At 40.5% G+C, this 17,658-nt stretch overlaps 1 protein-coding gene across 1 annotated transcript in view; it reads right to left on the bottom strand.

Annotated features, from left to right (window-relative positions):
* LOC135080100 (amidophosphoribosyltransferase-like) overlaps nucleotides 1-17,658 on the bottom strand; it is a 35,491-nt gene that overhangs the window by 9,589 nt on the left and 8,244 nt on the right. The window contains exons 2-10 of the mRNA XM_063974782.1: nucleotides 13,322-13,491; nucleotides 6,481-6,589; nucleotides 5,410-5,556; nucleotides 4,542-4,665; nucleotides 3,818-3,948; nucleotides 2,426-2,544; nucleotides 1,457-1,492; nucleotides 863-952; nucleotides 34-192 (exon numbers count right to left, since the gene is read on the bottom strand). Coding sequence (XP_063830852.1) covers nucleotides 34-192; nucleotides 863-952; nucleotides 1,457-1,492; nucleotides 2,426-2,544; nucleotides 3,818-3,948; nucleotides 4,542-4,665; nucleotides 5,410-5,556; nucleotides 6,481-6,589; nucleotides 13,322-13,484 — 1,078 coding nt within the window. The 5' untranslated portion in view covers nucleotides 13,485-13,491. The remainder of the gene's footprint in view (nucleotides 1-33; nucleotides 193-862; nucleotides 953-1,456; nucleotides 1,493-2,425; nucleotides 2,545-3,817; nucleotides 3,949-4,541; nucleotides 4,666-5,409; nucleotides 5,557-6,480; nucleotides 6,590-13,321; nucleotides 13,492-17,658) is intronic.

Below are 17,658 nucleotides of genomic sequence, written 5' to 3'. Positions count from 1 at the left end.
ATAAATAGGATATTATGTAAAAACCCCACTGACCTTCAAACATACTGTCGGCCCGTGCAAAGTAGACGTATTCAAAGATGCAGAAGGCCTGCTGCTTGCCGGCCGGTCGCTCCACCACGTCCACGGTGCGGATGCCGTGCCGCGACATCTCCACGATCTCGCCCGGTAGCACCTCGCGCACGTAGCGCGCGCCTGGTAAAGGGATATTGTTAACGCAATCACACAACGCTAGGACAAGAATCAACTTATAACTTGAAAAATCGAACTGCCTAAGGCGGGAATCGAACCCACGACCTTTCGTTTGCCGGGTGACTGCTCTTTTATCTGAGCTACTTACGCCCCGTTTTCACCAACAATCCCTAATTTTTAAGTGAACCCTATGGTAAGACATAACAGGAATGTTGTTTTCAAAGTGGTCACTTTCAAAATTAGGGAATGATGGTGAAAACGGGCATTAGACACTGGATGAACCAGTCGAAATTTTCAAGTGTAATACGCTGTTGCAGCCAGCGCTAGTTTGAGATGGGACTCTAAACGCTAGGTAATTTTCCATTCACAAGCCAATGAATATAGCTTCGTTCGTTTCAGCCGAATGACGTCCACTGCTGGACAAAGGCCTCCTTCCCCCAAGAATTTCCACAAAGACCGGTCTTGCGCCGCCCGCATCCAGAGACTACCCGCAACCTTCACCAGATCGTCGGTCCTCCTAGTGGGAGGTCTGCCCACACTACATCCTCAGGCTTGTGGTCGCCACTCGAGAACTTTTCTGCCCCAGCGGCCATCAGCTCTACAAGCTATGTGCCCACATAGCTTAGCTTTCAGTACTTAATTTATAGTATACCTATTATTAAAACATACTCACCAATGGAAAGGAATCCGCAGGATTCTGAGGAAACCACCCAGCCTTCAGCCTTGTCGTCCATCCCGTTCTTAGCGCAACCGTTCATTAGGACTGTGAACACAAGCGCTCAATAAATTATAAGAATTATATACAGATGGTCACTGATTAAGTAAATTCTGGTGTTAGTCATCGAATTGGTTTGAATTAAATGTATTATTCAAACATATTTTGTCCCAAAATGCATTTGTTAAATGAATTCATTCCATGGCATATTGAAATGGACGCGATGATTAATTAAATTAAACTGAAAAAAGTCTTATTTATCAGTCATTACAATGTGAACCAAATTACATATTTAATTCTCTAAGCCCAAGTTATATTATTTCTGTAATGACATTCCAATGATTTGTCACTTTCTGCCTAATATTGTTAGTCACTCTCGTAATGTAATTCCCTTTATTCAGTCAGAATAACAAATAAATGAAAGAGTTTTTCCACAACATAATCGCAATATGATATGACGGTTAACCAAATGTGGAATTTTCTCAAATATTCCCAATTTATGAATGATGCAACTGAATGTAATGTTAAGTGATAAATGAGTTCATGCATTACCCGCGGCATGCTGCGCTGATGACTGTTTGTAAACATCTGGAAAAAACATTTCATCATCAGACAGGCAATATTGTTAGTCATCACTTGAAGTGGAAATGACACTGTTATCCTTTGGGAAACGCTAGGATACAGTGTTTTAACGATCACTTCAAATAGTTTACCAACTTCATCCTTAAGACTCTGTATACAGGGTGCATTATGGTGTAAGAAATGTGCACAATCAGACAAGATTAACCCGTAGTTTTTTAACAGCTGATGTTAACACAAGTCATGTCTCATCAGAGGTGGAATTGTGTAAAGCAATCGTAATCATTTGACAGTTCATAACGTACGATAAAGTCAGACAAACAAAGCGTTTGACAGAATAATCGTACGTTATGAACTGTCAAATGATTACGATTGATTTACCCAATTCCAACTCAAATGTAGTTACATATGATAATACAGTTACAGAATGTATGACATGCTAGTACACGTGAAAAATGCAAAATGTGTAAATGACACGTTAGGACACAAGCGTCTTTCGAGCGTCGTCGTAACGTTGTCGTTTCGCCAGCGATTCCCAAACGCCATATCAGGACAGACGCTGCGCAGGCGCTGGCGAGACGACGACGTTACGACCCTCGACAGACTATTGGACGGTACTTTGGCTCCGCTCGCGTTACCGTTTCATTTAAGCTGAGCGGGGATTCATCATCATCATCATTTCAGCCATAGGACGTCCACTGCTGAACATAGGCCTCCTCCAATGATTTCCACAATGGCCGGTTGGTGGCGGCCTGCATCCAGCGCCTTCCCGCTACCTTTATGAGGTCGTCGGTCCACCTTGTGGGTGGACGTCCTACGCTGCGCTTTCCGGTACGGGGAGCGGGGATTGCTTATAACAAATCTCGTCTCCTCTTGTATCGACTCCGCTTTAGTGGACAAAAGGAGCCTTAAATATTAAAATACATGCAGCTGTGTACTTACACGAGGAGCCGAGCGGCAGTATCTTGCCGAGGCACAGCGGCCGGTTGCCGTAGGGATCACGCACTGCGTAGATCTTGTCCTTCAGCATGATCACCAGCGAGTAGCTCAGTGGGGCTAGCCTGTGGACGGACTTGGAGTTCAATTTCGTGTACTTCCCCTGATTAACTTGGGAGCTATTGGATTTTAGGAAAATTATAGATCGTTTCATCCACGAAGACGCGGCCCACCATTCTTCCGCTAATGTTTAAGTGTTATCGGTGCACGCTAAATTATCCAATAATGACGCTCGGATTGCTCGGATCAAACTCCCCGCACCCCGCGCTTTCTTCGAACGAAAATTGGTGTAGCGCGTCTTCGTGGATGAAACGATCTATAAAATGAATAATAAATTGGCAGGAGTATCTTTGGTCGGATACTCGTGACACCGCCATTCAGGCGATGACAGAACGTCACGAAGGTTTTAGTGGGTGTGATCCGTCTTTTTCAGAAATACTACAATATTTTAACTGAAGTAGACCTTGGATACCTAGGTGATCAGAGGACTTTAGAGTGTCGCCTATGGGTGTAACCAGAGGTGGAATTGTGTAAAGCAATCGTAACGACTATTCTGTCAAACGCTTTGTTTAACTGACTTTATCGTACGTTATGAACTGTCAAATGATATCGATTACTTTACACAATTCCACCTCAGGTCGTCAAAGTGGAATAGATCACCAGACCGGTAACTAACCATATTATTTTGAACTTTATTACCTTGTGATAAGGTCCAAAAATCTTAAAATTTGTTCTTTACCTCATGAGGTGGTTGATCCTGGCGGGCCAGTCGGGCCCGTTGGTCTCGCCCTCAGGCGGATTGAGGCACAGCGCCTGCGTGATCAGCTCCGAGTGCGTGGACCGTATATTGAACTCTACTGCCTTGCGTTAAGGACACAGTTTGTTTACCTCATGAGGTGGTTGATCCTGGCGGGCCAGTCGGGCCCGTCGGTCTCGTCCTCGGGCGGATTAAGGCAAAGCGCTTGCGTGATCAGCTCCGAGTTCGTGGAGCGTTATATTGAACTCTATTGCCTTGCGTTAAGGACACCATTTGTTTACCTCATGAGGTGGTTGATCCTGGCGGGCCAGTCGGGCCCGTTGGTCTCGCCCTCGGGCGGGTTGAGGCACAGCGCCTGCGTGATCAGCTCCGAGTTCGTGGAGCGTTATATTGAACTCTATTGCCTTGCGTTAAGGACACAGTTTGTTTACCTCATGAGGTGGTTGATCCTGGCGGGCCAGTCGGGCCCGTTGGTCTCGCCCTCGGGCGGGTTGAGGCAAAGCACCTGCGTGATCAGCTCCTAGTCCGTTGAGCGTTATATTGAACTCTACTGCCTTGCGTTAAGGACACAGTTTGTTTACCTCATGAGGTGGTTGATCCTGGCGGGCCAGTCGGGCCCGTTGGTTTCGCCCTCGGGCGGGTTGAGGCAAAGCGCCTGCGTGATCAGCTCCGAGTCCGAATGAGTGGATAGACCCACGCCGCGCCCTAATACCTGCAAACATTATATCATTGATCCAGAGTTCTATTCCCAATGGGAGCAAAATTGTGCTGAGTTAGGTGGGTGTTCTAAGTCCGCTTGGCTAGCTACCACCATCTAAGTCATTCGCCAACAATATTAAAAGCAGTATTGTGTTCCAGCAGTTGGAGGTCAAATTACCAGTTTCTCTAAAAGATTCCAATCTGGGGGAATAGGGTCGTCTGACCAAAGGGGAGAGGGGAATCACCTGATCCGGGAGGGGGAGTCGACTGAGATTTTTTTTATATTTAAGAACGTCAAAATCAATTATCTTTATTTGTTTAGAGTTTAGACTAATTAAATTAGTACTTACAAATCGTCAAATGCTCTTAAGGAGCCTATACATGTCTCATTCTTTTTTTGCCTTACCAGAGCTTCGAGACAAACATTTGGCAAGTGCTGAGAAGAAGTCACCACTGTCTGCCGGTTTAAAAATATAAAAAAGTTGGAAGTTACAATACATTCAGAAGCAAGTTACTTACCACGCGTTCCCGTTGATAGAAGGTGGCCTTTAAGACTCCCATCTAGCACGAGACCGCCAGATCGAAACAAGATTGATATAGACTCACCATCTTCCTGAGACTGCTGCAGTTGACCAGCTCGCCGTTATGTGCCACGGCCAACGCGCCATGTGCCGTGTGGACCACAAACGGCTGGCAGTTCACCTCCTCTGACGCCGCCGACGTCGAATACCTGGGAGGAAATCATTTATTACTAACAGGCAACTACACTTATTCATAGGATCGCTTATGACCAAAAGAAGTATCCATCTCGGGTGACACATCATGCACCCGGATGAGATAGCAGATATCACGCTCCAAAGAATCTAGAAATTTATAGACTCAACGGGATTAAGCAGTGAACTCTAAACACAAGGGCTGCCACAATAGATCAAACCTGGTCGAGCTGGCGCAAATGAAGGTCAAAAAAAAAACAAAAATAATAATATTCATAGGATGAGGAGATCCGCAGGGGAACCAAAGTAACCAACATAGCCCGCAGTAAATGGCAGTAGGCGGGGCATAGCTTGGGACAGAAATGTTATCAAATGGCGATTATAGAGCGGAATACGTAGGGTATTAGGATAGGTTAGGTCTTAGGAAGCACCTGGTTGTGGTTACCGGTCTTCGTGAAAGTCCTTGGGGGAAGCCTTGTACAGCATTTAAGGTCTTTTGGTTGAAACGACAGCCGATCGGTCTATTATTATGAAGAAGCGTTTTTAAGATATCGACACACAAAAAGTTATGTCAATTTGAGCACCAAAATTTTGAGATAGGGTCGGACTTTTTGAAAGTCATAAGTTATTTTTTTTCTGCAAATGGGCTTTCGAAAAGTGTTTTTAGCAAGTTCCAGTATTACTTTAACCCAACTACCACTGATTTGAAACAACAAATGGGCCAGTGCAAAGATGAAGCAGCGCAAAATATTGATAGTCACCTCGTGTGTCCAATGCCGAGGTTGCCCTTAAGCTTCTTCATGGCCTCGTCGTTGAATATGTTGTTGATGAGCCCCATGCCTTTGTGAGAGTTGAACGTGCGCGCACTCTTGCCCTCTGACGTCACTATACCCGCAGATTCTTGTCCTCTGAAACAATGATATTATTATAATAGGTCTTATTTATTCAATCGATACGGTCTTCTTATGCATCCTAATATGACCTTCTTAAGCATCAGAAATACAAGTAGATTCAGAATACAGAAAGGGTGGGCTGTATATCTATCTATACAGGGTGTTAGGTAAATGGGTATATGAGCCGACTCTAGCCCATGTTAACATGGTCATATAAATGGTATGGTGAAGTCAGAAAATTGATATCTTCATTTTAATTATTTTATTTTTCATACAAATCGGATTTTATAAAATTCATTTTGTATGAAAATAAAAAAAAATAAAATGATGATATCAAATTTCTGACTTCACCATACCATTTATATGCCCATGTTAACATGGGCTAGTGTCGGCTCATATACCCATTTACCTAACACCCTGTATAAATAAAAATGAATTGCTATTCGTTAGTCTGATTAAAACTCGAGAACGGCTGGGCCGATTGAGCTGATTTTGGTTTTAAAATGTTTGTCGTAGTCCAGGGTAGGTCTAAACGGTGAGCAAATAAGGAAAAATTGCGATGCCTTATTTATTGCCTTTAAGGCGGAACAGAGTTCGCCGGGTCAGCTAGTAAAATATACGAATATTCTGTATCTTCTCACGGAAATCGTAATGAACTTTTTAATGAAGTGATTACGATGCGGATAAAATTATTTCCATGTGGTAACATTTGGTTGGGCTGTTAATCAGTATGAACATGGATGGAAGTGCGCACATTACACCGATTTGACATCGGCCGATTCTTCATACAAATTGGAATCCAACCAAACATCGGCCGACTAAAAGTCTGTAGTCCACGGAGTGCTTGATACGTACAGAAAGTTGTGGTTCGAAGATGAAATTTCATACATATAATTTCAAACACTCTGTTACAGTAGAACGAGCGTCAGTAGTCAGTACCTGTGCTGCAAGGCGACCAGCCCCAGGCAGATGACCTGCCCGACATCCACCTGCGTGGGCCACTCGCCCGTGCCAATGGCCCCGAACACGCCGCATTCGTGTGTGAGACCTGCGCCAAACACACCCTGTATCATTTATCAAAACTATTAAATTTTTAGCGTTAAGAGTCACATCTCAAACTAATTTGAAAATTATAAATAACTTGAAAAAATCGAACTGCCTAAAGCGGGAATTGAAGCCACGACCGCTGGCCGTAACAGCGTATTACACTTGAAAATTTCGACTCGAGCAGTCGCCCGGCAAGCGGAAGGTCGTGGGTTCAATTCCCGCCTTAGGCAGTTCGATTTTTTCAAGTTAATTTATAATTTTCAAATTTATCAAAACTCATACCAATTTTCGGGCTAAGAAGAAGTGACATACCGAGCCTACGTAAAAGATTTACCTATACCACTTGACATCAAAAGAGTCGTGTGAAATCAATTCCCATACAAGTATGGCTTTCGTGGAAAACATTAATAATTGAGAGTGAGAAATCAAACTAAAGAAGTGGTTTATTATTGGAAAACAGAAACATAAAAAAAATGTTTTCGAGCCCTACGTGAATAATTGATGATTAAACGAACTTACGTAGTACGTGAAGTTCGATCACAATTATACTAAGTGCTTCGTCCGAAGAGATTAGTATACTTACCTATTTATATTAAACCTAACTTTATAACAACACTATGTAGTAACGCCTAGCGTAGCCACTTTTGCACTTAGTTTAAATTTATTTATCATTTCCGGTTGAGAATTTTAATCTTCAAACGGAAGTGATACAACTGACTATAATTAAAAAAACGAGCCGGAAACACGATTTTCCCCCTCCAACCGACCCCGCCTCTAAGAGACACTGTGGCGCTCTCGTCATTTAGTTGAGAGTGTAATATTTCCATAACTTCACGGGAAATGTTACTTAACATTTTTGGGGTGGGAGGGAGAGTGTATACTAATCTCTTCGGACGAAGCACTTAGTATAATTGTGATCGAACTTCACGTACTACGTAAGTTCGTTTAATCATCAATTATACACGTGCTTCGTCCTCGAGATTAGTATACTTACCTATTTATATTAAACCTAACTTTATAACAACACTATGTAGATGTTGAGAGAATTAGTTAGGGAAATATTATGCCTTATTAAATACAAATACATTTTTATTTAATCAAATGTATTTGCATACGAAAAATAATTTAAATTATCTTTTTGACGAACTCAGTGTTCGCGCAAGCAAAGTATAATCATTGTTTATCACAGGCCTATTTTAGATTTGGGCAAAGACTGTGGAATTGCCGCTCCAACCTGCAGTTTTTCTTATCAAATCAATATTGACTTCGTCTCTGTGTGCGAGTGATATTGATGCATGACGAGTGCTATGAGCGGAATAAATTGAGATGTCAATTCCACTGTCTTGCATTGATCCATCTGCTTAACGATTGAGAACAATCAGGCATGTGCGGTTTTCTAAAACTAATGAACAAGGTATTACACTTTCTTATATCTTTAGTTTTATTTATATATGAATTAAGAGTGTGTGCTGGACATATAGAGACTCTACTAAAAAAAAAAAGGCAAGTGTAATGTTGGTTGTATATAACCAGGAAGGAACCTGGAAGTTTTACTTAATTAATTCTGGAATTTTGATTACAAGTTGTTTTTATAGTTTTACAAAATTATCAATTTTTATTTTTGATGTAGTCTGAACTCTATGTCCGGTTACTAGAGCTAACAAAGTTGCACATTTTTTCGAAAGCTTTTAATTTCGTCATTTGGATACAAGGAAGATGAGTAATCCAAAACTGTATTTGCATCCCACGTTATATTTATATCGTGGTGATGGCGTTTTAAGTTTATGAACGCCCTTGCAAAACCTTGTTAACAAGTCGTCTTCTAAAGACCCTACTAAAAGTGATATTGCAGCCTTATGACAATTTATAGTTTGGTATTGACTGCCAGTATTTAAGACATCGTTAAGAGTTTGAATTATATTCGGAATATTAGGTGTATACATCTCAATTTTATTTTCATTGCAGAGGGCAAACCATTTTTTCAGACAGGAATCGTACTGTTTTAAAGTGTTCTCAGATAGGGAGCCAACATGACATCTATGGCAGCTAGCGGGACATCTCTCCGTAAGAACCCCGCGCGGATAAGAGCGCGGCCTCCAGGGTAAGGTTGTGGCGAATGTTCCCGCTGGATCAATGAGGAATAATTATTATATCTGATGAACTAAGAACTAAGAAAGATATCAGAGATAACAAGACGTCTAAATAAAGGGTACCACTGTTGCGATTGCCAGGCTGGTATGACTATTGTACCTTGGGCTTTGTCAGATATACCTTTTCTAAGGGATTTTAAGATGATGGCCACTGGTGAGAACGCATAGAAGAAATAATTGGATATTGAATATTGGAATGTGATAGCATCCGTTGCGAAGGCGTCAGGATCACGGGCCCATGAAGCATAAATTATGTGTCATTTTTTATTCGGTCTATTTGCGAATAAATCAATTTGTGGAAACGCCAGTGTTTTAGTTAATTTTTTGAACCCTATGCTTGATATTTCCCATTCAACATCGGGATGTGAGTGTCTGGATTCCCGGTCGGCTATAACATTGTCGGACGATTTTACATAAGCTGCCGTAACATGTATATGGCGAGCCTCACACCACTGCCAAATACTTCGAGTTATACTATTTACACTGACCGGTCGCTGTTTGACCATCACAAGTCGCTGCCCACCCCGTTGTTGAAGCGTCAGAGTATATTTCCATTAGATAATTATCGTCTTTAATTCGGTGAACCGAATTATCGATGGCTTGTAACCACCAGTCTAAATCAGAATGTAAAAAATTTGGAATATTCATGTCCCTGTCATAGTCATCGTGTTCCTTAAGATTAATCAATTATTTGGTATATAACCATCCATATTCAATTGCAGGACAGGCTGAGACTAACAATCCGATTAGTTGAGCAAATTTACGAATTTTGCACCTCTTTAGGCTTTTAATTTTTATAATTTGTTTTGATGCGAGAACGCTTTTTTCTATTAATTATGTATCCGAGATATTTGCAACTCATGGAAGGTATTAATTTACTCTTTTCTTCATTTATTATAAACCCCAAAGATTGTAATAATAATTTAGTAACTTGAACGCTTTCTAAGCATTTCAAGTACCTAATTTAATTCGGTTATGTATAGGTCATCTAAGTAAGTAATGGATGACAAAAAACCACAAGTTCTTAATTTTACAACAGGTTTCATTAACTTTGTAAAATGGTGCTGTGCATATCCCAAACGGTAAAACGTTGAATTCGAACATTTGCTCACTATTCGGATTGGATTTGTCCATTAAAATGAATCTAAGATATTTTCGTGAATCAGAATGAATGTTGATTAGAAAATAGGCATCTTTAAGATCTATAGTCATCATATAGGACTTTTTTGTGACTAGTTTTAAATCTGTGCGCAAATCTTCTGATTTGAAATGTTTAACGTTTATGTTTATTTAATTTTTTCAAATTCTACTAATATTATAAATGCGAAAGTTTGGATGTCTAGATGTTTGTTACTCTTTCACGCAAAAACTACTGAAAAATTTTGATGAAACTTTACAGTATTATTTTTTATAACCCAGAATAACATAGTAGGCTATAATTTATGAAGATCTGTTATGAACGAAATTTCACGCGGGTGAAGCCGCGGGCAAAAGTAGTTTAGTATAAATCACATTTTGCCGTTAGGTTTAGGTACCAGAAATACACGAGAAACATATTGGCCTTGGCAAGGTTCACACAGAGAAATAGCTCCAATAGAAGGTAAATTTTGAATAGATTCTGAAAAATGAGATCTTTCAGAATCAGTCACTAGTGTAACGGGAGGGTCTAACTGATCGGCTCATCGAAATCTATTTGATATCCGTCAATCCATGAAAGGACCGCTCGATCTTGTGTGATGAGCTACCACTGACTATAAAAATGACGCAGTCTACCTGCGTAGCGTACCTCGTCGGCGGCTAGCGCCTCCTTGTCTCCCTGCGTCGATGGGACGACACGGTCGAGTAGTGGCCGCGCGCTGGCTGCGGCGGCGGCGGCGACGGCGGCTGGTAGCTCGTCGTCGCTCGAGCTGCAGGCGGCTGGTGTCGCGGCGGGCCCGGCGCCGCCCGACGATTCCCGGTGCCCAACTTGCGGTTTAAATTCTTGTCTTGCTTTTGGGTTTCTTGGCGGAGCCTTCAAATCTGAAGACGATTTTCAGGGTTTCGGTTACATTTTGTTCCTTTTGGTTGATTTCGATCGACTTATCGCGCTTCTGCACGTACTCCGGAGTTACGGCTTTTATCTCCGGATTCATTTGAGGGGCGGATAAGTTTTTGCATTTTGCGGGTACGAGATATTTTTGTAATAACTCCTTGCGAGTGTCTTTATCAAGACCCGATGTGGCCATATAATTGAGGCGGTTAGCTCCTCGTTAATATTAGGCCCATATTCTACGGTAGCGGTCGGATCTATGCCCAATATATCCAGTATTTCAGGGTCCAAGCCTGTGTCCAAGCTTGCAGGAGTCTGCGTAACTTCAGCACTCGCGGCTTCTTGAGGCTGTGTCGCGGGCGCACTGTCCGATGTCCCGGCGATAGGTTCGTGTACCGATGCAGGTATAGGCATGGCAGGGTCTGGACCCATTGAAGAGGCTTTTTTCCGCTGGTTCCGATTTGAGAATAGAACGGATTTACTTATATTGGTGTTACGCCAACATTTAAGCGCCATAGGCGCTGATTTCAGCTTCTCGTACTGATGACACCATAGGTGTCGAATGCAACAGAAAATTTCCATTGGAAATGCATTCTTTGAAATTGTCACATTGACCAGTTGTGGCACCATGGGTGCAGAATGTTGCAGTGATAACCGCATACATTCTGAGGCGACTGCACCTCACATCAGTCGTGTAGACTGGAAAGACACCATGGGTGTCGAAAATGCGGGTAGCATTTTTGTAAAAACTAACCTTGGGATAACGCCAACAGAACCGCATACATTCTGAGGCGACTGCACCTCACATCAGTCGTGTAGACTGGAAAGACACCATGGGTGTCGAAAATGCGGGTAGCATTTTTGTAAAAACTAACCTTGGGATAACGCCAACAGGGTTTGTGGAGCTGGTGAAGGACTTCGGGAGCTTGCTGATGAACTTTCTGAACTCGATGTACTGGTAGATGATTCCGAAAGCATCGATCGTCTTTTTGAGTGTTTCATCTTCTTTTCAAGTTTCTTCAATTTGCTTGCTAGGTATTCGATGGTATCTCCACGTCTTCTTTTCGGCATTTTGGAATGAAGCGTGCGAAGTGGCTGAGCACTAGTTTGCGAATGGCGAGAGCGCCACAGTGTCTCTTAGAGGCGGGGTCGGTTGGAGGGGGAAAATCGTGTTTCCGGCTCGTTTTTTTAATTATAGTCAGTTGTATCACTTCCGTTTGAAGATTAAAATTCTCAACCGGAAATGATAAATAAATTTAAACTAAGTGCAAAAGTGGCTACGCTAGGCGTTACTACATAGTGTTGTTATAAAGTTAGGTTTAATATAAATAGGTAAGTATACTAATCTCGAGGACGAAGCACGTGTATAATAGACGATCTTATACTGAGTAAACAAAGGGACTATAGTACCTATACATTTTTGCTATCCAAAGTCACAGAATAAGTAATAGTACCCAAAATGCAGTTTTCCACAAATGGAATCTCGAACGGGTCGGGTCGATTGGAGTTTTCCCTTGACCCGTCTTGAAATTAGAATTCTGTTATCAACATCCGATTTTACACATTGAATGGAATAATACCTATCTAATTAATTATAATGAATTCAAGTAAATTTCGAGATAAAAAACAGTATTATCGTGTTTTATCTAGCAATTCACTTATTATATTGAAATAACTTTAACAACTTTATAAAAAGGCGTTACTTAATTTTTGAGCCAAAACAGAATAGTGGTGACCTAATTATCTAACTGGCCACTTTTGAAGATTAAAAAATATCCTCAATTCATCAATTGTCAAGAATAGCTCTCAATTGTTTTTTGTCATATAAACGGTAGACCAGTACAGCGCAGTTATCTGCAATCTCGCTCGTCACAGCTCTGTGACCTTTGAGAAGTTTCATCATTGACTGATAATAATAGTTGGGTATCTTGCCTGATTACTTTATCGAGTTCAATCACGTGATATTTTAACTAAGGTCATATGACAGATAATACGTTATTTGATCATTTTCGAATTAATTTATCCTTATGTGCATACTTAGGTATAACATCCAGGAAAAATGCAAATGTCCGCAATGCTACCTAGATTCATTATAGTTACCATAATAATTTAGTATCATTTGTATTGTAAGTGTCTGTGAGGGAGTAAAATCTGAATCTGAAGTTAAAAAACAAGATTAAAGCAGATTAAAATTTGACTCCTTTGACTCAAGTTAGTCAGTCAAGCACTAGAGCACGATATATTTAGGAAATGTTCCACTTGGTTCCACTGTCCTAAAATCAAAAATTTTTACTTGTGGATCATAGCATCAAACTCCAGATCGAGAAAACCCAACTTCCCAATCACTAACTGACCAATGCGTCATTTTAAACTTAAACCCCCATATTATTATTAGTTACACTTAGTATGAACTCTAGATTAATAAAATGATATTTCCATACTGAATGACAATTTAAGCCAGAGTTCAACTAGGGTATAACTTTTTATTAATAAGGGGGAAAGAGGTTGAAAATTAAAAAGGTTAACCAAGAAACTGTTTCCGAACAGTATTTACCTGACTCCACCGCTCCCCTGCCCAACCGTTTGCCCTTCAGGGTCACCTCGGGCTGTGTTTTGTTGCACTGGCAGTTGTCACCGCTGCCGGCCGATAGTCTGTCTTCTGACGCATCTGTGTGGACGCGCAGCTCGCATGGAGATGGTCCTGAGGGACCGTCCATGGTTGGTCTGGAATGAACAGGATGAAACATTTAGACAATGGAATTTTAAAGACATCAGATGAAGTCCAAAGGACTGACTATGGTTGGTCTGGAATGAACAGGATGAAACATTTGAACAATAGATGAATAGTAATAATTAATAGCGTTTTCCGGTACGCGGCCTCCACTCCAGAATCGGGCAGGGCACATAGTACGCAGAACTGACGGCCGATTGGCGCAGCAAGGTTCTGGAATGAAGGCCGCTTACCGGAAAACGCGGCGTGGGACTTCCACCCACAAGGTGGACCGGCGACATCATTAAGGTAGCAGGAAGGCCCTGGACGCAGGCTGCTACCAATCGATCAACATGGAAATCATTGGGGGAGGCCTATGTTCAGCAGTGGATGTCCTATGGCTGAAATGATGATGATGATGAATTAATAAAGTTTAAGGCTTTAAGCATTTGGAAACTGCTCCATTTGTGTAATTTCCTTGATAATATACGTCAAATTAAACAGACAATAATCTAGACGATTAGGTAAGTCGAAACTCAGACTGCACTGACGATCTGAAGAAGGTCGCGGGAACCAACCCACCCGGAATACCTAATGGTGCGCAGGACCGGTCCTTATGGAAATTCTTGAACTGTCCAGCAGTGAATGTTCTTTGGTTGAAACGTAAATAAGAAAATAATTCCACTTACAATTTAAAAGGTATAGTTTTCGTATGTTCGTAGTCCAAATTTAAGTTTAAAAAGGTGCCGTCAAGGAACTATTTTGAGTCCTTAACAACTTTCAAAAATATTTGTCAAGAAAAAAGAAAATACTAAAGTAACACAGGTAAGTCCGTACTGATCCAACGACACGAGAGAACTAGTCGACTAAAATCTGACTGAAACTGTACCTACACAAATAACAAAACAAATCTAGGAAGAACAAGACGTCATAAGCTTCAACTACAAATTATTGTTATCGACTGATACAAAACACTATAAAAAGAACTCCAGGAATATTACAGGAAATAGACTTCTGTTTGTATACATCCTGAACAAGGAATGTTATTGTTGAATAAAATTTCAGGGGACTCCCCTATTTTACTGATAGGTCACACAATTAGCCAGAACCTAACCATACAAAGTCCGCAAATACTATCTCAATCCATAAAGATAATTACAGTATTATGAAACTGTGCAAGATAATGGAGATAATTACGTAAGCCAAATGCAATACTTAAATTTAAAACTGCCTAAAATAAGCACTGATATTGAATTCAAAATGTAAACACCAACCTGTTATCGGGGTTCAACTTACAAGATGCACTATCGATTTCAAATTGACTATCAAACGAAAACAAAGAGGGAAACGACTGATATGTCTTGAAACACTACTAATTATGGACCTACAGAACATAAACTCACTAATGTAGGACACTAACTAACTCAACACGAGCGTGCCTTAACGTTATAAGCGACGTCAACGTTCTTTTTAATGCCAATAACACCACAATTACCGATAAAGGAACAAAACATGCGCTAGATACTATCCCAATAACAGCAGTTCGAAATAAAAAATAATCGCATGCGCAGAAACAGGCAATTATACACTTTAAGATGAATAATATAAAGTTGATTAGGCAATCGCTGACGTCAAGGGGGAACAATATGACAATAACAATATTATTATTCCAATAAATGAAAGACGTCATTGATCAAGTTTCTGGGGTAGAGACGGGAGCGATAATTTTGTAGGCCAACATGATGTTGACGATAACAGCACGTGTTTGAAAATAATCACTTTCGCGTAAAATTACAACTTGGTAACAAGATTGCGAGTAGATAGCCGATATAAATTCAATCAAAGATAAGATTGTAGCATTGAATGAAAAAACACGTGCTCGATGAGTCTGCAAACAATTGGCTTTCAATGGATCTGTGAATTTACGCAGTTACGTCATGAAACTACAGTGTCTAACATCAGCGCGTAAAACAATCAAAATTGGAGTCATAATGGTTCATGGCTATAGCCCAGTTACCAATAAGTCTCATTTCATCCATCAAAACACACTCTCATCTATACAATAAAGATTTTTATGCAATCCCTTCGTGTTTTCACCCAGCTTCACCATTATGCCTCTTGGTCATAGTCAAAATCTGAAGGACTGTCTGTAAGTAACTGGCTAACTGGCAAAGGGCAAACAAGAAATCCAATACCTCATGCAGCTAATTCGAGATGTTAGTCAAAATGCTTTGGCACAAACATTGTTAAAATCCTAGGACCTATAATAGGTCCTTGTGTGACACTAAAATCAAATAAGACTGATGACCTTAAAATGCCTAAATAGAATAACATCTGCTGTTACTAAGTTTTGTTTGTCCACTATGAACGTTCAATAGTTTTCAATTAATTTTTAATTTCTTCTAGAAACCAGGATTTCTAATTGATAGGCGTGCCAGTGAAACCGCCGCGGACGAAATCGTCGACTAGGCGTTTAATCAATACAGCAGAATTCAATTGATTGCATCAATATTAGGTTTGATACAATATTATTTTGACACCAACATTTCAGCAGATTTGCGAATTTTAAAAATTTCAGCGTCATAAGTGTTTCTCTACCTATCCTTTGTCATGGTTGCTTTGATACGGTGCCGCGGTGTCTCTGTGGTAAATATTGACCAAGGTGGATAATATAAAATATGTAGGCAATATCTTATCATTGATCCATTGGTATCCTTGACCTACCCATCGAAACTACGCCCTTTGAATTTCCTAGGGCATTGTGTGAACCACAGAACATAGAAACTATGTTCTGTGGTGTGAACTTTATGAACAGTATTACTTAAAGTTAGATAAAGTTGTAGGCTTAACTTTTGTTGATACATACGATGCGGAATGCCCAAACATGCTCACACGGTAACACAATAAATAGAGTATTGTGTTGTCATCGACTGATAACTCTGCAAAATCTTATATTGGCGAATCGTAACAATAACACGGAGGTCGAGTTCAAGCAATAACGCTGACGAAACGCGACTTTTGGTGTAAACAACAAATATTTTGAGCTCGGGTGATAGCGCGGTAAACAACGCAACATGGAGCAGCGTGGCATCAGATCTAGGCTCGCAGGGGTCCACTTATCAGCTGACACCGGCGTATATTTCCACAAGGGGGTCGGCAAACAACCGCAGATAAGTCAGCATTGGAAATTAATGCGACATCGTTATTGTAATCTACTAGATTGCTATATTTAACTTGTCAAGCTATCTAAAACTTGCGTAAGATTTTCAGAATACTACCTATAGTGCGTGATATCGTCGTCAAAAATAACATTGATAAAAATTGTAAATACTTAGAATATTTGGGTTTATGACCTCGTAATATCTATTGTTTTCAGCTTTGTCGTGAGGAAAGATAAAAGTTTCGGAGTGCTGACCTGAGACAGTCGAAAGTTAAAAATAGGCTCGGAATCCCACGCTATCACAGAATACGATACAAAGTTGCAAGTTCGTTATGTACTTAGCTATTTGGTCAGTTACGAAAGGTAAGGTATCAGATTGATTGGGTTACACGTGGGTGAAGCAACGGTGATGCAATGCTCTATCCGATCGCTGGGCTTAGTTATGATTAGTTATGTAATGAAGGCAAATAAGCACCGTAACAAACAAGTTTGACTTAGAGAATTCTGTTACTCGCTGGTAGATAATATGATATCGTCGAATCCAACTCGGCTGGGCAGCGTTCGGGAAACTACGCAACATCTTTTCGTCCAAATTACCTCAATGCCTGAAGACTAGAGTGTATAACCAATGTGTGTTACCAGTGATAACTTATGGCTCGGAAACGTGGCCTCTCACTATTTATTTATTTATTTATTTATTTTATTTATTTATTTAATTAGGACAACCAACAAGACAGACACAAATTCAGGCAAAGGGGTTTACATACATAATTTTGTCTTAGGACTAGGTGCTATCTTAATTACAGGCTGCCACGGCATGCAAAAGTGGACTTTGACAGAATGTGAAACTTAAACGTAGGTACAGCTGATTTTGACACAATATTCAATTTAATTTAATTTATTTCTATTTAGAACAATTTTAAACCTAAAATTTAACTGGCAGATCTTGGCTAAACGGACACATGTGCAAATGAGAGTTGTATTTTTTTCTTAAATTTCCCCAGCGAGTCAGAAAAGATAT

This window comes from Ostrinia nubilalis, chromosome 2, assembly GCF_963855985.1.
Source record: "Ostrinia nubilalis chromosome 2, ilOstNubi1.1, whole genome shotgun sequence".
Taxonomy (NCBI): domain Eukaryota; kingdom Metazoa; phylum Arthropoda; class Insecta; order Lepidoptera; family Crambidae; genus Ostrinia; species Ostrinia nubilalis.
Note: the sequence above shows the minus strand (reverse complement) of the source record. Positions and strands in the feature narration are given on the sequence as shown.